Genomic DNA, 24,681 nt, shown 5'->3' on the forward strand with positions numbered 1-24,681 from the left:
TTGCCAACTCATCAACTCTTTTTGCTATATTTAGCAACATTTCAGACATAAAAATTTAATATCAACTAAAATCAAAATCAGCAGGTCAGGCTTTTAAAAGATTGGTAACCAGGGATCGGCCAGAAAACTGCAGTCGGTGCAGCCCTACCCACGTTCTATGATTAAATAAATTTCTCAAGTATTACTCCAATAGCTAAAAACGTAATTTATACCAGCTGAGTCCTTCTCCCCTGAGAATGTGGACCGGTACCGGTACTGGACTGATTCTGAGCCTTCAAATGATTTTAACAGAAATTTCACATGACTTAGAAGTTGATGTAAAAATAATGTTTGTTTTAGCCACAAAATGATTTTGCTCAGCAGCAAACATTTCCCCAACTACAGCATAGAGCAGCTCATCAATGTAGCAGCTATGTAGCCTAGCTATGTAGTAAAAACATTTTTGCTAGACAATGTCAAACATTGAGAAGTTTTAATTATTGTTATCAAACGCGCCGTTTTGAGGCCACAAATACCTCAGACATATACAGAGCCAAGCAGGAGAATCAACTCACTTAAAGTTTAAACTCAGTTTCACACAAACACAAAGACGCTAGCATAAATGTTTAGCTGTTGAACTTTGACCCTTCCAGGTCGCTATCAAGCTAGCAGCCTTACAAATCTTTTTTATAAACATTACCAAGACACATTAAAACAAACCTTTATCTTGGCTTCTTTCTATTCTTCCTCTTTATTTTCTCCCTCCCTGAAGGATACGTCCTTTTTTGAGACATTGTTTTGCTTATTTTCTGACCCGAGCTTTGGACGTTTCGATGCGCTCTGCACCGCAGCTCATGGTTACCGGCGAAGAGTGCGATACCTACCGCGGCCACCAGGGGGCCCCCAAGAGCAATTTATTTGTTTTTTTTTTATCAATAAAATAATGATTTCTACATACATTATCAAATATATATTATTGTAAAAACAAATCAGTTCATAGTGAAATTGTGTGTTTTTGACATTATAATGACAGAAATTATTACTAAAAAAAACAACAACAACTAAAATCAGCTCCACTGAGGGGCCCCCTTAGTGGCTCTGGGGCCCTAAGCGGCCACTTAGTTAATTTATGCCGGCCCTGGGTGCCGGCTGTGGATAGCTGCAGTTTATTGAGGGTATCATGAATACCAGCATGCACTGTGACATACTATAGCGCCTCCCTTTGGAAACGGGGCTGCAGGGCAGTGTTTCAACATAATAACAAACCCAAACACACTCCAAGATGTCCACTGACTAGCTAAAACAACTGACGGTAAAGGTGTTGGATTGGCCAATAATACTGCCAGGCATTTTGGGGCAACTTTGGTGTTAGGAATAGAGTACTCATCCTGCACTCTGAATGTTGTAAGGTTTTTTTTTAATCTTGTTTGCATCATTCTAAGGTATATAACTTAGACCTGACTGTTAAAACATTGCCTCTTCCGGCCTGCATTTGGTCCTTGTATCAACATGAACCACCTGACTTGACAGTAAAAGTCCGGAGAGGAACCAGCCAATTCTCCCATCTTTTTAATCAAAACAAATATGCAAAGTTTTTGAATTCTTAAGTGAGTCAGTCTGTTTGTTTCTTGCCTGATTGTGCATATTTGAGTCTCTATGTAGATTTTTGACCTTGTGTGAGTAAGAAAAAATCTACAATAAAATGAAACTTGTGCAGTCAGTTCATTGGAGTTATTTTACAATCATTCCAACCTGAAAAAGGAGGAAAGAAAGGAAGAAAGAAAGAAAGAAAGGAAAATAAAATAAAAAAGTCAAACAAATTCAATAAAATACCACAATCACTATGATTCTGAAGCCCATGGCGAGCGTACGTAACTTCTCACCAGAACCGCATCCTGAAACACAGGTGACTGTTTCACTGTGTTTCTATCAGATCTCACTATTGTCTGAGTGAAATCAGCCAACATACTCCAAAGTTTCACAAATGGAAAAGTATTCTGCGCCTCAGAATCCGGAGCGCTGTTGGTCTGGAGAGGTGTTCTCAATGACAGCAGCTGTAAGCTCCGAGAGCTGAACCCTCTCTTAACACCTCCACCGACAAACCACACACCTCATGATTACCTTTCATCTGGAGCGCCGCAGCACTCAGACACTGCAATTACACCTGCTAATGGAGCAGCCTCTCCTTCCTTCGGGTTAGCTGTGATGTAACAGTGTGAGAGGTAAAAAACGAATGGGTTATCTAAAAATCAGCAGAGTTGTACAAAGGCTTCTTTACAACTTTACAAATCCCACAACGGACGGAAATGATGAAACGAAAAAAAGAAGAGGTATGCAAAAAGGCACAGTTCAAATTCTCGAGGCCGGAAGCTTTGTTGAATTCAATTATTCAGAGATTTTATGCTGAGCAAATAAGTTCTGCTTCACCTGGTTGTTGTTTTTTTTTGTTTTTAGGCGGGTCATACTGTAATTGGAGACAGCTCTTAAAACTTCAAAGGGATAAAACACTGTACAGCCAACAGCTCCAATTATCACTATTTGAAACAATTATCAAGCTGTACGATCGAAGCCCATTTCACGCAATCTTCATTTCAGAGTTGCACTTTTCTGTTTGGCTTTCTAAAGTTCTGAAGCTGATTATGTTTTTAAGGTCATGACACCCAGCTAGCTAGCATGATAAAACTTTGACCACCTTAAATGTTTGGTGAAATCAAATCATAAAAAAAACCACCAGCAGAACTTGCGGCTTTGTTCAACAGTGGAAGTAAGAGCATCGTTTCCACACACAGAATGTGAAGGGAACTCAAGAGATCGGCACTAAAACGCTGCCCAGCCTTAAGCAAGTCAAGAATCATTGAGGCTAATCAGAGTGAAATGTTCCAATTTGCTAGAGAGGATAAAGATTGGACTCTGAAGGGATGGAAGAAGATTATGGGGTCTGATGAGGCCGGAGTCCGTTCTGGAGGAACTGGGTGCATCAGAGTAAGAAGTGACAAACCCATCGCGTTTGATGATGCCACCTGTAGGTTCAGTGTTGTGATCTGATGATGCAGTTTGTCAGATCTACTGTAGGTTCTGCAACAATACATTGCCAAAGAATGAGATCGGTTGACTGTATGAACGATCAGGTTATTTCATGTGTGACTTAGGTAGCATGAAACATCTTTCTCACAAATGGATCGGTCACCCTGGAGTCCAGACTTAAACATCAGTGAGAATATTCGGGATGTCCTGCAGACTCCCCATTGCAACTCTGGTTGAAAATAAATGTGCCGTTGCAGGAGCTTATTGAAATCGTGCCTCAGTAGACTGATGCCATAGGGGCGTCAAACTGATTTTCATTTTTGGGCCATTTCAAAAATCTGAATATTCTTAAAAGGCCGGTTGTGCCAAAATGTATTGATAAAACCAATTCAACTGTTGAAATAGCAATTAAATAGCTATTTGATTCAGCATTCAATAGGTGTGTCTTCAAATTCAATAATATTGAACATCTTTTCACACTGATCAGTCCATCCGTGTTTTTATGTGGGGCTGGAGGTTCGCAATAAAAATTACAGATTTTGTGGCAATAATTTAGAAATATTTGTAAGGAATTTTTATGACATTTGTGAGGTTATATTATGATATATTATATTATGATATATTATGAGGTTAAACGTGACTTTTTTATTAAACGCCGTATCAATCACGGACTATAACTTGACATCAAGGAAGGCTGAGGAAGCAGTAACTTAATCCCAATGTTTTTGGCCAATTCTGAGAAAAACTCAAAAAGAAATCTGTGAAAAATGTGGGAATCTGTGGATTCTGTGTGAATTTTGAGTGACAAACTACAGGGACTTATTCATGTAATTTGGAGTCTCGGGGGCCACATAAAAAGCTACGGCGGGGCCACATTTGGCCCCCGGGACCTTGAGTTCGACACATGTCCCTTACACTGTGTGACTTTTCCTTCTGGATGGGCGGAGCGTGACTAAATATGACGAGTCAAACTCCTGAAACATTGTGGTGCGAATTCTGATCTGAATGTAAAAACATCACGACTGTACAGACATAAAAAAAACTAAATAAAACCAAAACAAAACATGGGCTTAAAGGTTTTGACTGAACACATTAGTATCTACATGACTTTCCCTGTTGTTTCCCAGTAAAACCATTGGTCATAAACGCATCAGATGATTCTTGAATGCTTTAACATAGTGTCATTGTTGATTGTGGTCACTGCTCGATAGCGGCGCTGGCGTTTGCTGATTGAACCTCATGTTTCCTGGTTTCCAGCTGCTGCAGAGAGCTACGTTTACTCATAATTTCCATCAGTTCTCCTGATACTAATTAACTCATTGGGATTTTATGCATATCACAACCATACGTTGAAGCAGAATCGTGCTCCAGTCGTCCGGAGCATAAACATGATCCTCAGATCCAAGCAGCAGTTCACAACAACTGAACAATTAATGGATAACTGTTGTGATAGCATTATCATATTAATCATAAGAAACACTGTATGAATATTTATAATATTATAACAACTGCATAATTACAGAGCATCTCCTATTTTTAATTTAGAGTTGCTAAGGCAGACGAGTAATTAAAAAATCATTTTTTAAAAATCACTGTTATGTCATGACTGCCACAACAAACATTTGCTTTAGTAGCTTATGGCTACAGGGAAAAATTCACACAGTTTTGACCCCGTTGTGTTACCTACTGGAAAGTAAGACTTACTTTGTTGTTATCGTTCCTCACAGACGAAAGCTCCTCATCTGGTTTCTGTTTCGTTTAACTAATAGCTTGAAATGCGAGAAACTGTGACACAAACATTGCAAATAATGTGGCATGATTTTTTTTTTTCTTTTACACACACAGGCCTCATTAAGATGCTTCAGAAATGCAAATAATAATAATAATAAAAAAGAAATACCCAGTAATACAATCTTTTGAAGTAGGAGGTGAGGGTTATACAACCCAGACGAAGGCTGCACTCAGGTACAGAGACACGGAGGGTATTTTTAGATACACACTGAACCTTTGTCTGAGCCTGAGCTGCACGCCTTTCAGCATAACCAATAAAAAAATAATAATAATTTAAAAAAAAAGAGTTTGAATTTAGGGATAATAAGTTGCATCCTGTTTGCCACCGCGGAGCTCCCTCTGCCATCCAAACATGATGTTTATGTAATGCGGCTCTGTGAGTTACCCAACACCGCTGTAAAAAACACAAAACACGGAGCGTCAGCCGACTACAGGACATCCTGCTGGGAAATGCGGCAGGGATAACAGCAGCCACTCATTCCCTCGGGCTCAGGCGATCATGTCCGATGGCGGGCGGCGGAGCTTTTCGGAGGACGGCCGCAGAGTGGGGCCATTATACTCACTCTGCACCCCTGCACCCCATGATATAGGAGAAAAAAAGGTTGAAACCATCGAAACGGCTCTATGAGCTGCTGTACCGACAGACAAAGTGAATCCATGAGAGCTCGCCTCTCCCTGGGAAGTCTTTGACATCTCCAGCCAGCTGTGATGTGTGGGAGAACCTCGAGTTTGCCGACCTGTAGCTGGCCCCCACTGATTGATAACAGCAGCAATGGAGACTTTAATTTCACTCCCTTTTCATGAATTAATCATCAATAGCTTTATGAATGACTAATCAATGACTCAGTGAAAAGCTCAAATGAATCCCTATGCAAAGACTTCAGAGTTCTTTTTTTTTCTCCTTATTAAAGTCTGAAGATCAAACATCTACTGCCTGTGCTACAAGCAGCAACCATTCTACATGCGGGGCCTTGAAAATGTATTCTCGCGCAACTCGTTACCATTTGCATTTTATTGGGACTTTGAGTCACGGACCAAAACGAAGTAGATCATAATTGTGTAATAGAGGGGAAATTATACATGTTCTTGTTTCGCTTTTGATTAAGAAGGGAGCGGTTTAAAGCAGAATTAGCTCATGAAGTAGCTTGTCAGAAATCACTGGTCGACACATTATTTCAAAATGAAAAGCTCATAGTTTAACACGAAACCCAACAAAAAACCTGACTGAGCTTTAAAATGAAATAAAAAGTCCCATGTGTGTGATTTCCCAAGCGCCTGCTTTAAGAAAATCAAGAAAAATGGTTATAATTTTCCTTCCATTTCACAATTATACACTACTTGGCGTCGGCCTATTGAATAGATTCCAGCTAAAATTTATTCAAGTTTGTGTTTGCAGTGTAACAAAATGTGAAAAGTTGAATACTTTGGCAAGACTATCACATATCCATTCATTAACAACAGCTATTTCGAAAGCACAGCGTTCTTTGGAAATTTGTTGAATGAAACAAATAGTCTGACCTTGTGCTAAAAAAGATAAAGGTAAAGTCAGTTTACCTCAGTCATCATACATTCTGGAGAGCAAGCCCAGAGAAGAAAAGGTCAGCACTGATAAGTCCCAACTTATGTTAAGCTTCTTGTGAGGACACAGCTCCTGCATTTTGCAAGCTCCTTATGCTGCATCCAGTCACACACACACACACACGTTTGCATGACTATCTTTGTGGGGACTTTCCATTGATTTCCATTCATTTCTGCAGCCTAAACTTTACCCTCATCCTAACCCTAACCATTACATACCCAACCCTAAATCTAAACAAAACTCAATTCACACCTAACCCCTGACCCAACCCTTGTGGGGACCAGGCGTCGGTCCCCACAAGGAACAGTGGGTCCCCACAACATAGTATGTGTCAGGAAAATGGTCCCTACAAAGTAGTACAAACAAGCGTACACACGCCTACACACCGTTAGGTTTGGCTGTGGCTTTTGGTCAGAGTGTTCCCACGATGGGAATGATGCAAAATGTGGTGCATATCAAGCAGGAGGAAAGGTCCACCCATGAATCCTTGCAAACACTTTTGGCACAAATTGGAAAAACTGTAAATGTTCCAACATTTCTCTATGACATTTATAAGTTATGAATGAGAAAGATGCTCTGTGGGCTTTTTATTTATTTATTTTTTTTTAGAAATATCCAATAGGGAAATCTTCTCCTCTCACATTTTAATGCTTGATCGGCAAAGAAAGCAAAATATGGTTTTTTTTTCACTCTAACATGAATACATTTATTTATGTATGAGGATATTGCTATGTTCCATGATGAAATCTTGTTCAAGCTCACATCCATCTAATTTAGCGATTCTAAGATTATTTCTGATGATACTGTAATATATTGTTGTGTGTATCGTCTTTTAGTCATTTAGCACTTGGTCACTTTCTAATTACCTGCTGCAGTTCAAATGGATTAAGGTACATAAAGCTTCATCATCTTATTGACACAATCTTAAGGATGTTATTGGGATGTTAGGTGACAGAACAACAAAAAGGAATAATTGTGAAATTACAGGAAAAATTACATGTTCTTCAAAACATTTTAAAATAAAAATCTGAAAATGTAATTACACGTATTTAACCTTGCACTCGTTTTTGCAAAATAGCCCAAGCTCGATCAGACAGCATTTCTGAAGATCATTTTTAAAGATTTATGATCTATTCTGAAATGAAATAGGGTCAGGTCCTCCATGTAGGCTTGTGGATCAAATGCCTATTTCAGAAATTTATTTAAAAACAATTCCATTTTTTTAAATTGGAATAAAACTGTTTTTAAAAATGGTTTAGTCTGTTGGAGATAATCAATCACCGCTCCAATCTCTTAGCCTTTATTTAGCCCTAAATGTCGGTTTAAAACTCTGATATGAATGATAGGACTACAACATTTAGACCTGGTCATGACGTCATCTAAAGAGAACCAACGGATCCGATATCAACAGACTGCAGTAGCCTGATGTTGGAAAGTGGCCAGGAGTCACTTGAGCCCGGAATGAGCTACTATTAACCCAATCATTGGTACTTTCACTAGCTAATCAATGTAAACCCGGCCAGATTGTTTTCGTCATTCAACTTGCAGGAAAATGCCTTCACATCATACTGATGAGCACAGCAAGACATCTATCAGAAACCTCACATTTAAGTCTGGCTGTCAGCAAGTGAGAAGTGGACTCGTTGAGCATGCACGGCTTTTTGAGAAGCACTCACTGAGCTGCAACAAACAGCCGCTGAAAGGCGGAAAAGGAGCTGATCAGGGCCGACTATGGCTTACTAATGCGTCCCTCTCAAGGGGGCAGACACCGACGGCAGCAGCTGGAGAATTTCTAAACAGTTTAGAAGAAGTCTGAAAGTCCAAAAAAAAGTAACTTTCCTCTGCTCACCAAAAATGAATGAGAGCAGCACAAGCTGCATTCCTTTCTCGTTACAAAAACATGCAGGCGAAATTAACGCTGGGATTAAAGTGGCCATGCCACACCGTTAATACCAGAGTTTGCTTTATGCAGATGAATATAAACTGTATTAATGATACTGATTTTAAGTTGTGGTGTTAGATTAACTGATGTTAGCCTTCTGAGCATTTTGTTTTACAGCAGGTTTGGAGATGCATCAGTTATTGGCAGAGATCAAAGTTGGCAAATTTCTCATTGATTGGTTGTCATCGGTTATTGGCAGACAACCAAAACTGAAAAGTCCAAAAAAAAAAAAAAAAGTGCAGATATTAAAAATGCCTAAAACTGTAACGTCTGCCACTGTGTTCAGTTTAGATGCAAGTCCAGAATCTGATATCTGACATCAAAACGAAGACCGCCTGTTTAAAGAAAACCTACTGCAGCATGTCAGACAGAACAAGGCCTAGACTCTGACTATTATCCCAGAACTTTCCATTTGTCATTTCTCAGCCACTCCTTGGTAGAAGTACTGCTATGTTCTTGGTCACTGTCACATTTCAAACCCAGTTCTGCTTCAGCTTGAATTATTTCAGAGATAATCTAACGTTTTTATCAAGCATCGTCTGATAACACGGTAAAAGTCACAGTGGATTCCATGATCTTGAGTTGATTGGTTCTGTTGCAGCAAAGTAAAAAGAAAAGGAAAATCATTTATTATACAGATTCATTACACACAGAGTAAATTTGATGTTCATGGCTCACAGATAACAAAAACCCAATTTTCAGTATCTTAGAAAATTAGAATATTAGAGGAAAAGTTAAATAATGGAAACTCGTGGTATCACACCTTAATCAGCTAATTAACTCAAAACAAAGTTCCCTGAGCTGGTTTTTCAGAGTTCCGTATCCAAGCATTTTTTTATAGAAAGTTGAATGGAAGGAAAAAGTGTGGTAGGAACAGTAGCACCTGCAAAAGTGGATAACCGCAGCACTGATATGAGTGTTGAACAAAATCAAGTGAAGGATTTGAAGGAGCTTCACAAGGAGTGGAGCGAGGATGGAGTCAGAGCATCAAGAGGCACTACCCAAGGCCAACAAAAGTCACATTCCTCAAGTCAAGCCACTCCTGAATTAGAGATTGGACTCTGGTCCAAACTCTCTTTTCGGAGAAAAGTCAAATCTGCATTTCCTTTGGAAAGCAGGATCCCAGAGTCTTGAGGAAGAGTAGAGACACTGAGAATCCACTGTGAGTGATAGTTTGGGATTTTATCAACTCCACTGTCAAAGCAGCAGAAAAATTTTGGGTAATTCATATTTCGTTTTGATAATAAACTTTTTGGAGATTCTGGTTTCAATTTCTAGCATGGCTTGGCACCTGCTGACACTGCCAAAGGTACCAAAAGCTGCCCAACAGCTGTGCTTGGTTGGCCAACAAACTCACTATTGTCAATAGGAAGATGACTGACTGAATGATACACTTTATTAATCCTGCATTTTGGAAATCCACGTTACAGTAGCAAAAAATAGGTATGGAGATAACAATAAACAAAATCACAATTAGCAGTAATGTAAGATATAAAGAGATGTATACGTATATAAAAATATTGCACAAATGAAAATATGTATGAGACATGGCTTAACAAGCTATGCAATGGTGGTCTCATAGACGAGAGGTAACAGAGCTAGTAGTGGTAATAAGTAGTACAAACATCCAGAAAACTGCAAAACGGCTGAAACAGAGTTCCTTTAAATCAAGGCTTAAACCCCAACGGTTTAGTTTCCTTTAATTAGTAGTAAATGAAACACCGATGAACATGTTTGATGCCATTTGACAAAATGTAATGTTTATTGCTTATTTTGTAATTGATGATTGTATAATGTTTTTATGATGTAAAGCAATTTGAACTGCCTTGTTGCCGAGATGTGCTATATGAATAAACTTGACTGCAAATATAGCAGCAAATATAAGCAGGTTATTGGTGCTACATTACTGGTTGTAGGTGTTATGCAGTCTGACAGCAGTTGGTATGACTGACCTGCGGCGTCTCTCCTTCCTACACTGTGGCTGTATCAGTCTGCTGCTGACGGAGCAGCTAAAGGATCCTACTGTCTCATACTGTGGGTGAGAGGAGTTGACCATAATTGATTTTATCCCAGCGAACGTTTTTCTCTCGCCCACCTCCTCAAAGGAGTCCAGAGAATAGTCCAAAACTGAGCCGGCCTTCTGACCAGCTTGTTACGTCTCTTCCTGTCCCTTCAATCCACAGCGCACTGACGCAGTAATACATGCAAAAGGCGTCCCAACCAAATCTTGAATGCAAAGAAAAGCACATACTTTACTATGAAGGGCTGCACATTTCTCTTTAAAATATCCTATGTATTGAATCCTATGTACTATTTGCATTTTCTGAGACACTAAATTAATAGTTTTTTTAAGCCATTATTATTACAATTGCAAGAAAGTGGTTGGAATATTTAACCCCACTTGTGATGAATGTGAGTTTTTCTTTCTAAAATGAGTGACATAAAATATTTAACTTTTTTTTTTAGATGTAGCTTTAACCCTCAGGTGGAGTGCGGCAAATGTCACGGTCGGACAGCAGGGAATTGGTTTGGGGGTTGTCCCATCAGTTCCCGAAACCATACACACAGAAAAAAAAAAAAACCTTGTAAAAGCGCACAGGGGGTCAGCGTGACCTTGCTGGACTACGTACAAAGTCAAATAACTTGTGTGGTCGAAGTGATCTTAAGACCGCGGCAGGGTTAAACATTAAACAGTTTTGTGCCTTTATTTAAGTTCAAACACATTTATATCCTACCGCATATAGTATCAATAGAAGAGAAAAAAACTAAAATAAATCCCTATAAATTATTCAAATGCGCTCGAAACATTTCCCACAGCAATTCTTTAAAAACCAAACACTACGGTTTCACGATCATAGAAAGTTATTACACGAGTTACATTGTGAAATGACAAAACTAGTATGATTTATTTTCCCCCAACAGAATTTAATAAATATAGTTTACATAACATATTTAATATTTCACATCAAATACATACACATATTCCGACAACATTTAACACACGATCCCTGTGTGACGGAGGTGGAGCGTCTGTGCTAACTGATGAAGGACCTTGTCAGTGATATTGCACCGAGAGAAAACATTTAGAAATTTGACTTAAGCTTCACAAGCAGCAGCGGCTCACATGGCGTCATCTGACCTTTAACTGTCACCTGAGGTTATTTAATGAAGAGCAACAGATGGCTCAACATCACTGGATAAACCAATAAGGGAGCGACAACACAGCATCTCATTTGTTTCCCATCGTGCAGTAACACGGCTCAGAGTAAGAGTGGGTCGGTAACGGCTGCCTCGGCGAAAGGATGGTGAATCTACAGCGCCACCATGTGGGTGAATGACAAACACGGTCCAGCTTTCTGAGTGGGTGCCAGAAGAAAACGGCTGCGTGACGCCCGCAGCAGATCCATTTTACACACACTCTGACCAGATGGCCAAAGGTAAGGCTTCAGCTGACAGAAAGCAAAAAAATATGTATGGCAAAAAAAAGGAAAAACGAATGGCTTAAAAAAACATGTTTAATGATCTGACATCTTGGTCTGAAAGTTTAAAAGAGAAAAGCAAAGATTCCTGCTGTTCCTAAAATATTGACTATTCTAGTTCTAATACTACTTTCTTTACCATACCATGTATGTTAGATATATATATGTATATTGTATATATATATAATTATTTTTTATGCTTAAACACGAGCAAATTTTTTAAAAAATCTTTAAAAGCACTAGTAGTTTCCAAATAAACATGCTGAAAAAGCTTTATCTACACTTTTTTTTATTTATAATTTAATTAGTCAATGATTTTTTTCCTTGTGTTTTATTTGTTTTATCTTGCTTAAATACCGTATTTTCCGCACTATAAGGCGCACCTAAAAACCTTCAATTTTCTCAAAAGCCGACAGTGCGCCTTATAATCCGGTGCGCCTTATATATGGACCGATATTGAGCCACAACAGGTCTCGCAACATCGGTAAGCAGCCGCCGACTTCATTCTCCCCCGTAGAAGAAGAAGTGCGCGGTACACGCTGGGTTTTGTGTAAAAACCCCAAAATGGCTCCTATTAAGAGACACGCTTACGACGCAGAGTTTAAGCTAAAGGCGATCAGTCACACAGTAGAACACGGGAACAGAGCAGCAGCGAGAGAATTTAACATGAATGAATCAATGGTGCAGAAGTGGATTTATATTGTGATTGCACTAACGTTTGATTTACCGTAACAGTATCAGACTGTTTTTTACGTGTTTATTGAATCGAGGAAAAGTTCCCCTCCACTATATGTTATACCTTGCTGCTGTTAAAAGATAAACTGTGTCACGAAAATACCACGTCACTTACTTTACCTCGGGGAAAATAATCAAACAGCTGTTTATTCATTTTGGGAATGAACGGAGTTTTCAGAACGCTGGTTTGTAATCTATTAATAAAGTTTGACTGACCTATCTGACTGTTTTGTTGACATTCCCTTTAGCGCAGCTCCAGCTAATGGATGCATAACGTAACCCCAGCCTCTAATGTAGCATCTATTCTATGCGCCTTATAATGCAGTGCGCCTTATATATGAAAAAAGTTTTACAATAGGCCATTCATTGAAGGTGCGCCTTATGATGCGGTGCACCTTATAGTGTGGAAAATACGGTATGTGTGATTTAAACTCTTATGCTTTTTGATTTATATTGAAAGCACTTTGAATTGTCTTGTACAGAAAATGTGCTTTAGTCAGGCTATCTACTCAGGTAGCCAACTTAGCATCATCTGTTAAACGGACATGCAGCTCATGTTTTGCCAACTGCAGTTTTAAAGAAACTCTGACAAGACATCGTTAGTAAATCCAACTACTGTGCTTTCATTTTGTGTACACAAAGGATTTTAATAGTAACTATTAGACTATTATAAATTCCATCGCATTGCAGAGTGTGAAAGTATTTGTCTGTAGTAAGTACAGCAGTGTTACCTTAGTGACAGTGGGAGATGATCTTTCAGTTTCCATTTCAGTGTCTTCTCATGTTTTTTTCCATGAAGCTTCTCATCAAATATTTTATTTATTATTATGAAATTAAGCCTTTTTACAGCCATGTACTTAAATGTAAATAATTGAGGCCTTCAGATATTTAGATGTTGCCGTGGTTCACATCATTGCTGATTTTCATAACATCCAAGCGCACTTTTCACTTAATTATAATATCTTCCATTCTGCATTTGGCTCTACTTTCATTTCAAGTTAAAAAACTGCACAAAGGCAGCTTTGAAACCGAACTTTTGTTGTGGCTGAGGTCTGACCAAAAATGAATATTCGACGTATTTATTTAGAATAAAACTCCTCAGGAGGACAAGTTGTACGTCTCAAATGCTGGTTCTCAAATTTGACTCTACATGTATGGATTTACAATATAAAAACAAAGACGTAACTCTTGAAAACAATTAAAAAATAAAGTGTTATGTAATCCACAAACAGAAAATATGGATCCAACTCCATGTTAAGATTAGCTTTAAAAACATTCAGTCACTACACTTTCCATCCAATTTGGTGAGATAAAGGGCTCAGAATCGGAAATGAAGCCAATTTTAGATCTGCTCTGTAAACACTAGTACTTCCTCGATTCATTTTTTTCAAGGTGCTTTTGCGCTCAATCTGACAATTTAGAAAAATAAGGCTGATTCAAAAGGCCACTGTGCCAAAAGGTCACATGTTTATCGGCTGCTCCTTTTCAGATGAACTCTCGGAGCATTTAATGGCATTTGACCTTCTATGAAATATTAATTATCACGAAACGCGCTCCTAGACAAATGGAGATTGACAGTTCTCTCATGCATTAAGCTAGCAGCTGGAATTGCACAGTTCTCATTTATTGTACCTGGTCACATGTACGGGTGGGTGGAGAAGATGAGGGGTAATGCTCACTACTGGATTAACATGGCCTGCAGGATTCTACCAAGCCGAAAAACTGGATTTTTGTCTCTTGCCTTTCCAAAGGCACCTTCCTTGTGGTCTGCGTTCAGAGCTGGAATGCGCAGCCACTAGAAAGGTGAGTGGAGTGTTCCTAACAACGGCACTCAGTCCAGAGGAACATCTGCCACGATGGGTAGAGTAGCAGCAGTGGCCTGCTTGGATTCCTTCATCTTATCGAGGCCGAAGAGCAGGTCCAGCTGCGTCACCGGCCGCAGCCGATCCTCGTCAACGGGCCTGAAATGGAGAAAGTATGAAGGTCTGAGATCTTCTGCTTAAAATAAAACAAACATCAGTTTTAATAATAAACATTTTTTTATAGTAAGTCACAAATTACAACAACCTTCAATGGGATTTACAGGGATTTATAGGCCACACAAACCAGCACATAACAGAGGAACTGAAAGACAGTCATTAGCGATGCACGAGTTAACGGCTTTACGTCGGTGTCGGCCATTTCTAAACATACTGGTGTCGCTCTCTCCACTCAAACACGGCAGGTACTAATAACTGATGGTTATGTCTGTCTTGTTGCCGTTTGTGTTCCTGGAAGGAGGAGTAGAGGACGGTCATGCGGTATTTGTTTAGTAAAGAACTGTGGGGTTATCAGCAGTGTTCGTGGCGTAGGTGTATTTTTTTAAGGTGTTGAAAAGATACATACGTGTAAGTATTGTATAGCGGTGTCGGCTTAATTTTTCTTTTCATATCAGTGGATTCAAAAAAAAGATTAGAATCATACATAGTTTCAAAATAAAAAAAAGTTAAATTGCCAAAATGTGGCGTGTATTGCTTCCATTTCTTATTGGTTTTTGTTAAATTACATCTTTCTTCTAGCCATGTTTCAGGTTCTCAAGAGAATTACATGCTTAATGTTGTAATCCTGAATCTTTGTGTTAATAAAGCAAACTAACTTGTAAATGTGAAAGTCTGTGGCACCACTGTGTGTAATGAGGACTACATTATCTACATCGGAGCCGTCTGCGTGTGCAGAGCACGTGTCGTTTCCTGTGAATGCTCATTTGACACCACAAGCTTCTTGCTGCCATAATGGAACGCTCTGTGTATGGAGCTCTGAAAAGAAAAATAGTTTCATTTTTTTTTCTTCAGCAATAATGTGTTTCTTCATCAGGGGATTTCAGTGGTTGCTTAGCAACAGCATAGAAATGAGTTGCACAAATAAGATCTTATAAGAGCCGTTTGCAAAGTTAACCAGATCCATTTGGCTTAATGACTTCCAGAACTGTGTGATGCTGATGTTCTGTTTGTATGCAGTCAAGTCACCATGTTAATGGAAGCATTGATGAAAATATTAATGAAAAACCAAAAACTTATTGAGTGCAGAAAAACACCAAAGTTGTCTTTTGATCAACAGCAATGGCAACGTTACCAACTCATGGTTGATTTTATTTCCTCTTAAACAAGGATGCTAACTTTTCTCACTGATGTGAGTATTCAGCATTTTCTCTCTGCTGTTCAATGACCTGAGATCTGCTAAGATGATCTAGACTCAATCTTAATCAGTTTGAAAATCTGTCTAACGAAGAATACAATTTCAGCTGGATATAAACTTCACATTTATTTAGTCAGACAAAAATCATTTCTTAATCTTTTACTCCTTTTTTAGTCCCTTCTGCATCAGGCCTGTTTATCTACTGAGACAAAAATATTTGGAGAATGGAGGCTTATCAACAAGAGATTTAAAAAAAAAAAAGGTTTTTGGTTGTTGTTGATAGAAACTCCAACAAGTATGAAGAGGTGAAATGACCAGCACCCCATCCATTCAGTGGTAAAGGAATAAGCAGCTAACGTGGCTGATAATAAAACAAGAAGACATCATCAGTGGTGGAACCAGACTGAAGCTGGCAATGCGAGCAGAAACCAGTCAGAAACCATGGCAACCTACCCTGCCTACTCTGATTGGACCTGTCTGGTAATTGTCAATAAAGTTCACTAGTGCCAAAAAAAATCTAAAAAAAAAAGACAAAAAAATTTACTTTAAGACACAAACCTAACTTTTATTTCTACAAGTAGTAACATAGGGCCTTTAGCTATAAAAATCTAAGAGTTTTAAAGCACCAAAGCAAAAACCAACAGCAGGAAATCAATTTATTCAATAATCTTATGTTCAATAACTCTAAATCACATTTGTCACATTAAATATATAACAAAGATATTTTTCTAGTAAACCACATAAACAAACATTGTTAATGAAATATAAAGTACTAAAAGGCAACTACATTTCATTTGCTTTTAAATGAACAGGGAACTAAAAACGTTCAGCCTTCCTGACTTTAGATCTTCATATTCTGTGGACTACAAATTTATATACTTATATCTCCTATCAAAATCCTAAACATGAGGGAAGACAAACGTAAATGCAATGTAGCAATAAAATGGCCTTTTCAATTTCCATTTCATTCAACTCCTTTTAAATTCAAATCGAGTGTTATCAGTTCATCAAAAGTTTAAGAACATATCTGAAGCCATGGTTCGGTGTGAAAAAAAGACAAAAAAAAGACTCTGGAACCAATAGCCCACCACTATTGAGAATCACTTCAAAAAGTAGTTTAGACATGCTTGATATGAGTGTTTTCTGTCCAGGTGGCAAACATGGTTTCAGATAGTGATTACAGCAGTGCTGTTCTGAAAGGTTTAGGGCCGTTTTTAAATAAGCACTTGGAATAAGTGTCTGCCTCACTGGAAACAGCTGAACAACAGGCCGGTGTTGCTGCCGAGAGCTCAAGCTGCCCTCCACTGGAGTACAACGCTGCAGACTGCTTGTTTTTCTTTTCACAGCTTTTAACACTGAATTTTTTTTAGAGAATCTGTATCTTTAAATTTGCATTAATATATTTTAATACTGTGACCTAAAGCTTACAGTTAATACCGATATTAAAAACAAAGTATGTTTTGTATTACAGTACTGGCCACTTTCATAACCCTGTACAGTATTTGCATTTAACGTTCACATTTGATTAAATCTGATTTGACTGATATTTTTCTTAACTGAAACGTAATTTCAGTTGTTTGCTAAAATTCCTGGATGAAATATGGAGTAAGATTTTATGTGCTGGGGTGGATATTTATTGTATCGTTTTATCATTTATCGTGAACATTTTTAAGAATTTTGATTGATTGTCACGATAGATTTAAAACTGATGGTGAATAAAATGATTATAAAAAAATACAGTAGTATTGGAAACGCTATTTTCCCCACTGTTTGTTCCACAAGAGAATCAATATGTATCAGTAAATTTGAAAATATAATTAAATGCAGTAACTTCTGCAGCTTAGAGATGTAAATCGCACTTCTTTACGTTAAGTGTCCTGAAGAAGTCCATTTCAAATGCAAATGAATGTGCCAACCATAAGGTTTCCTAAAAAATAAGTAATAATTTGTTGTTTTTTTCCCCCCCATAATCTTCATTATCATTACAATAATATTGCAAACCCCTATTATGTACTAGATATTGAAATAAACTAGCTATTTTCTCCTTCATTATACTTAAATTTATTCCAGGCCAGTGGTTTTAAAACCCAAATAACTGCTGGTATGCTCGTGGTGTTGCTGTGTTTTTTTTTTGTGGCTTTGCTACAGTTGTGCTCTAACAATAAAATTAAATTCTAACAGTTACATAGCTACGATACATCAGCTTTTATAAATCATCCCATTTCACCTGCTACTTTACAACTCCTCATTCAGTCAGGTGTTATAAATTTCAAGTCATAAATATCTTCGGCTCTGCAGGCTGCACAAAAATGACAGTAACGCGCCAAGGAAGCAGATCTGTCTGTTCTTTTTATTCATTGGCGTGTGGCAGGTTTTGAAAATGTGTTTTCAAATGTTTTCAACATAAACGTGACAAACAAATAAAAAGAAAAACTAGCCAGCTGTAATTTATCGACATGAAATTCATCTTCCTCTAATTTAAAGGCAGGCTCAAACTGTCAGCAGCAGGAAGCATGAATGAAAGTGGAGTTAACAGAGTGGAGAGGATAATTAGCTGCTCCTGCTGGACTGCTAATCTACGTATTACATTTTTTTATTACTATTATTACTTTCGCAAGTGGTTGAAATGAACAAAACTAACCCAGTCCTGTCACGGGTGTAGTTCTTTTCTGAGCCAAAAGACGGAAAAATCTTGTTTGTGTACTTTTCATCCCAGCTGTTACTTTCATGGCTTTCAGCACACTTTGAAGACACCAGTTAACCTTAGGCATGTTTTGTTGAAAAATCTGAATCACATGACTGCAACACATGAATCACATGACTGCTGATATGCATTGTTATGACACGTTAAGTGCAGGTGTGAGACCTACCCTTCCTCCTCCTCGTAGCTCTGCAGCTGCTGCGCGATCTGCCTGATCTGCTCCTTGCGGACGAAATCCCTGACCCGGTACATGGCGGCGTCGCGGCAGAGCTCTCGGAGGTCGCTGCCCGAGTACCCGTCGGTCTTCTCTGCAATCTCCTTCAGATTTATGGTGTGGCTCAGCTGCGTGGGACAGAAGGACAAACCCTGCTGTGAACATTACATCCCGTTTGTCACTCGGCCGTCCTGAGGCTATGTTTTTGTCTGTCAGTGAAAAGAAGGCTATAAAGCCTGATGGGATTTATTTTTTTATATAGTGACTGGAAAAGAAAATAGAGCTGTGACGAAGTGACTTGAGAGACTGGCATGTTGGAGAAAAAAAAAAATCACAACTCACATTTTCTCCTGCTAAAATCAGCCGGAGGAGGTCTTCTCTCTGCTTTGCATTCTGCAAAGACAGAAGCACAATGTTAGCTTTGGGTTATATAGAAAACATTGAACTAAACAAATAAATCATCAAAGTATACATTGTCATGCAAAAGTATTTTAACAATCTGAACTTTTCCTGTATTTGTCAAGTTATAAGCACAAACTTCAAATTGTATGTGATTAGAATTGCAAACACAAGGTAGCACATAATAGGTAGATGGAAGCATAATGATCATTTTACTCCACAGTAAAAAATAACTGAAAAATATGGATGCAGCATTCAGTCCCCTTTACTCTCATACCCTTAAACGAAGTCCCCTAACTACTAAATAAAGTAGAAATGAGGGCTCGGCGATTTGCCTTGAAGATGCAATCAAAAATTTTTTTCAGACCAGTTCTGATTTCAACTGAGTTTTTTTCTCACGTTCTTTTCTTAAACAGAAACTCAAACTGACAGAACATAGTTTCAAAAATATGGCTTTTATTTCAATCATCCCTTACATGACTTGTATGATTGAGTATTAGGGCCTGGTTACATGAACACTTTGTTTAATTACAAGAATATAATTATAAAGTCAGCAGAATATACACGCAATTAGACTAAAAGGACAATCATCGTCACATCAATTATAGTCCCACAAACAGAAATGCTGCTCTTGAGAGACATTCCCGCATTGCAATGTGTTACTTTAGGACACCAGTCACATAAGGAAGTGTGATTTCTATCACTAAATTGCGCACGACAACTGTATTTTCATATTTAGTGGTATTTATTTATTGTTGCTTTCATTGAACAGTGGAAAAAAATGTCAAGGACTACTTTGCAGGGTCTTAAACATTATTAATTAGAATTTATCGTGACAACAATAAATCCAAATTCTTATTATGATAAACAATAAACGATACAATAAGCACCCACCCCAAGTGCGTGCCTATACTGACCGGCAGGCCGACATGAAACGTGGCAGGCATCCTTCGCAGGATCGCTGGATCTACATCCTGCGGCCTGTTGGTGGCTCCCATCACCATCACCTGCAGTCCCACAGAACCACAGCCGCTCAAACACACACTGTGCCTTTAACACAGATGATGCTGAGGACGCCTAACTTTACCTGGGTGGTTAAAGAAGTGTCAAGGCCATCCCACAGGCTCATGAACTGGGCCTTCATCATGGCTGTGGCCTCGTGGTCCAGACTGGAGCGGTTCCTTAGAAATGACTCTAAAAGACGAGACGCAGATTAATTTCAGTAAAACTCACAGTGAATGTACACTGCAAAAGCATAAAATGTTACAAAGTATTTTTGATCTAGTTTCTAGTCCAAATATCTTGAAATAAGACTAGAATAACTTGAGTAACTTTTAAGATGGATGTGGGAGCTTGTTTTGAGAAAATTATTCCTTAATACTGATGAAAAACTACTTGTTCCATTGGCAGATTATTTTAATTATCACAAGACATTTTTCCCAGTATATAAGTTATAAGTAAAAATAATCTGTCAGCAGACCTCATACTTTTTCATCAATACTAAGAAATTATTTACTTAAAACCAACCCATATATCTTGCTGAAAAGTTACTTGTAAATTAGTTTTGTCTTATTTCAAGTCTAACAATATATTTTCATTAGAAACTAGACAAATACATTTGGTAAGATTATGTGCTTTTGCATTGCAGCTACAAAACGTAAAGAATGAAGTACAAAATGAAAAAGAAATTGACTTTCTTCTTTAGCTCTGCTAATGACCTCAACGATCTAAATGTACCAAAGTGGCGTACAACTCACCGATCTCGTCGATAAAGATAATACAAGGCTGGATTTTGATGGCCAGCGAGAAGACGGCGGAGGTCAGTTTCTGCGACTCCCCGTACCACATGTCTGTCAGCGTGGAGGCCTGCAGGTTGATAAACTTGCAGCCTGAGGCTTTGGCTGTTGCCTTGGCAATCATGGTCTTCCCACATCCCGGAGGACCAAACAATAAAACACCTGTAAACAACAAAAGATAAATCAGAGGGAAAATAAAAAATCAGCTGAAGGATTGAACTAGATTTCCGCAGCAGCTAAAATTAAGGGCTTGAGCCATTCTGGGGCTCGGTGTGTCAAACAGTGAAATAACTCCACCCACCTCCCTCTACAATTCATGCACTGTTGTCACAATGTCACATGGATAAATCTGGTAATTTGATATTAAGCTGACTGACTCAGAAGGATTATAAAATGAATTCAAATAGCTTAGTTATTATTTTGAACGTCTAAGAGAACTCGGAGAATGTTTTTTTGTGACCGCATGTCTGGTCAGAACTGAGTGACTAGAAATACTTGAGAAGTAAATGCTGAACATCTACTGTTGTACATTATGAAGGTGTTTTAAGTAGCTATTCCACTTTTCAAATCCTTTATAACTTGATAGAAAACTAACAAAGTTTGCTCAGAAGATGGCTACTACTTTAAATCTTTCCATAGAAAACTGTTGTTTATTATATTGAAGTGTAGAATACTTGGGATCGGACTTTATGCTTTGCAAGCTGACTAGGGATAAAATCAGTAATAAAACTAATTCCATCTGATTTTATCATAGCAAGTTATCTGCATTAGAATATGTGTTTTTGTGACAGTAGTGGGCTTCATTCATTAACAGCTGGACTGTAACGAGGGCAGAGAGAGAAGCTAATGCTGCCGGCTACGGGAATCGTACCCGGATCAACTGCTTTGAGGATTGCAGCCTCTGCATATGGTGCGCCTGCTCTACCACTGAGCCATGTGGTGATCCTGGAATATACTTATTACTATTTTAAATGTACTTTGGGTTACCTTTAGGAGGCTGGAAGAGTTTAGAGTTGGGTAAAAGGTGTCTCTTCTGAAACGGTAGTATAACGGTGTCCTGCAGCTCTTTAATGATCTCATCCAGACCAGCTATATCTCTCCAAGACACCTGCAAAAAAAAACAACACATAGAGTCAAGGAAAGCACAATGACCCAGAAAGATTAAAGATTAAATCAATATATGGCTTCAATAATCCCTGCGCTACAGAAACAGAAGGAGAACTTTACCTTGATAGTTTGGGGATCGACTAAGAGAGATGCAATGTTCATCTCATACTCAGTCAGTGTGATGCCCTCCAAGCCTATTCTCCTCATCAGCTCCTCTGCCTGGAGTTGGGATATGCAAGTCAGATAAAGACAACGGGATTTCCAGAGTTGACAGTATATGGTGCGTTGTCAAGGTTACAGTGAAACAGTCACACCGTTGTAGCTATTGGCACCTCTGGTAAAGACGTACGGGACGAGAAGATGAGAATAAGACTGAACAAGAAACAAACACTCTGTGGGATTGTAGTGAAAGAAAGGGCGAATACATGGAAAATCCTATCCTTACTGTTAATCATTGCATAACTGAACCTAAATTTTACATTTGAATATAAAAAAAAAATCACTGAGGTTATATTACTTCAAAATGAATGTACTCATCTTTAGGCTTTTTTACACATCTTTATCACGTGTGTCTGGCACCAAATGGCTCACATACCCGTTTTTTGGCCTGGCTTTTCTGCTTAGAGGTGGGGTCCATCGCCTCCACCACCCATTTGATGCTGTAGTACGTGGCAGCACCAAAGATGCTCAACCTCACCAACATGCCAATCACTTCATTCCTGGACAAGGGCCGCAACAGGGCGTCTCTGGGCAGATCCTTCAGCAGCATCTGTGCTGGCTGATGTCAGTCCATTGGCTGGAAGAGGAGGCGGCGAAAGAGCAGCAGATGGACACAGAAACAAAACAGAAATAAGTAGTTAGATTAGATGTGCATCATTACAGCGTGATTTGGTCATTAAACTCATCTTACGTCAGGTGTATTATATTTTGAATTATGTATTTAAGCGTAGCAGTTTATCAATAAAGACTTCAAATACAAACTTTGCCAGTTGTGACAGATTACATTAACTTTATGCTGCGAAGGACATTCGTAGGTTAGCAACTGTCGGTACGCCGAAGCTTCTGCTGCGCCAAGTATTACTAAAATACCGCGAACTGTTTCAACCCCGGAACTATTTATACAAAATAAAATATTTTATGCTTCCACATATAATTTAGTTTATTCGTCAAGACCAAAAAAAAGAGAGATAGACTTACCAAAACTGAAATGAGCTATGTTAGCAAAACCTCACTGACGGCGCAACTGTTTTTGTGGCTCGGGTAGGAACAAACACTTTTGTTCCTGAACGCACCGTTCCTTGACAACCGCTGGATGGCGGCGCTTTCACGAAGAACGGTCACACGTATCAGCACCACGGACAGCACTTTCATTACCGTCACACATTATCTAAACACGGTGATGAGGTGGTAGCACTGTTGCCTTGCAGCAAGAAGGTCCTGGGTTCGATTCCCGGCCCAGGGAGTTTACATGTTCTCCCCATGTCTCTCCGGGTACTCCGGCCACAGTCTCCCTAGGTGTGAGTGTGAGTGTGTGTATGCATGGTTGTTTGTCCTGTCTGTTTCTGTGTTGCCCTGCGACAGACTGGCGACCTGTCCAGGGTGAACCCCGCCTCTCGCCCGGAACGGCACCAGCACCTCTGGAACCCACTAGAGACAAAGGGTGTAAGAAGATGGATGGATGGATGGTGATGAGGTGAAAAACAAACAGAGAGCGGATATATGATTTCATAAAACAACACTACCAGAGAAAAGTTAAGAACACCTCTGAATTTTTAATCTCTTTTTTCTTTAGACTTTTAATAAGGTTACAGTTATTTCTGTCCAGTTGTTGCACTAAAGGCTTGTTGTAAATACAATGCTCTAAAAAAAATTCAAACTTTCAAATTCAAATAAGAAAATTCAATACTAAGAAATTCAACTGTTTTAAGAAACAGGGTAGCCTCTAACGGGCTACCTGTACTTGACTATCCACTGACTTCAACTAACACAATAGGGAGTTAATGTTGTAATGTTAAGTTGTTTTTGTTTTTTTACATATGAAATGTATCCATATAAAAAGCCCAAACCACATGACATTTGTTATGGATTTTGTGTTTTTATGTGATTGTACAGTAGAAGGAAAAACTCATATAACGGTAATTTAACTTTACTTCTTTGGGCAATAAAATCTGAAAAGTGTGGCCTGCATTTGTGTTCAGTCCCCCTAGAGCGGTATTTTATAGAACCAGCCACTGCAATAACTACAGTACAACCACAATTCTTTCTGAGGATTTTTCTACCAACTTCACAGATCTGGAGACTGACATTTTAAAGACTGACATGTCTTTAAACATCCATTTGCTAGTTTTGCAAATGGATGAAAAATTCCAAAAGCTGCTTAACAGTTATAGAAAGGGTTCAGATGTTGTAATATAACAATAGTGACTTATTCATTGAATACTGAGAAAGGTATAAACACACTTTGTCATAACTTTGTTGAATAATTGCACATAAACACATAAAATACATATTTTTTTAAAAGCCAATACTACTTTCACATTGCTTTTATGAGAACTGTCCCACTCATGCTTTGGATGTTGTGCAGATGGAAAAATTCTTGCTTTTTTTTTTTTTCTTTTAAACTTTTGGACTATTGCTTTGATGTGTAACCATGGCAACAATGTTTAATTTTTACCGAATGCTGATTAACATGTATAAAGTTCAAATAATTCCTGACCTACAGCCCTAGAGCTCAGAGGAGCTTGAAAGTAGGCGGCATTGA

The 24,681-nt window shown here is 38.6% G+C and overlaps 1 protein-coding gene across 1 annotated transcript; it reads right to left on the minus strand.

Moving 5' to 3' along the window:
• Positions 1-13,592: 13,592 nt before the first annotated feature.
• On the minus strand, positions 13,593-23,205 carry LOC102221504 (ATPase family AAA domain-containing protein 1-A-like). The gene is made up of 10 exons (XM_005812056.2): positions 23,118-23,205; positions 22,516-22,716; positions 22,041-22,139; positions 21,801-21,921; positions 20,775-20,975; positions 20,105-20,211; positions 19,935-20,024; positions 18,961-19,011; positions 18,574-18,746; positions 13,593-14,490 (listed from the first exon to the last, which is right to left on the minus strand). The coding sequence occupies exons 2-10, from the start codon at positions 22,687-22,689 to the stop codon at positions 14,361-14,363; spliced, it is 1,146 nt and encodes a 381-aa protein (XP_005812113.1). The 5' UTR covers positions 22,690-22,716; positions 23,118-23,205; the 3' UTR covers positions 13,593-14,360.
• Positions 23,206-24,681: the final 1,476 nt, after the last annotated feature.

The sequence above is a fragment of the Xiphophorus maculatus genome, chromosome 12 (genome assembly GCF_002775205.1).
Source record: "Xiphophorus maculatus strain JP 163 A chromosome 12, X_maculatus-5.0-male, whole genome shotgun sequence".
Lineage (NCBI taxonomy): Eukaryota > Metazoa > Chordata > Actinopteri > Cyprinodontiformes > Poeciliidae > Xiphophorus > Xiphophorus maculatus.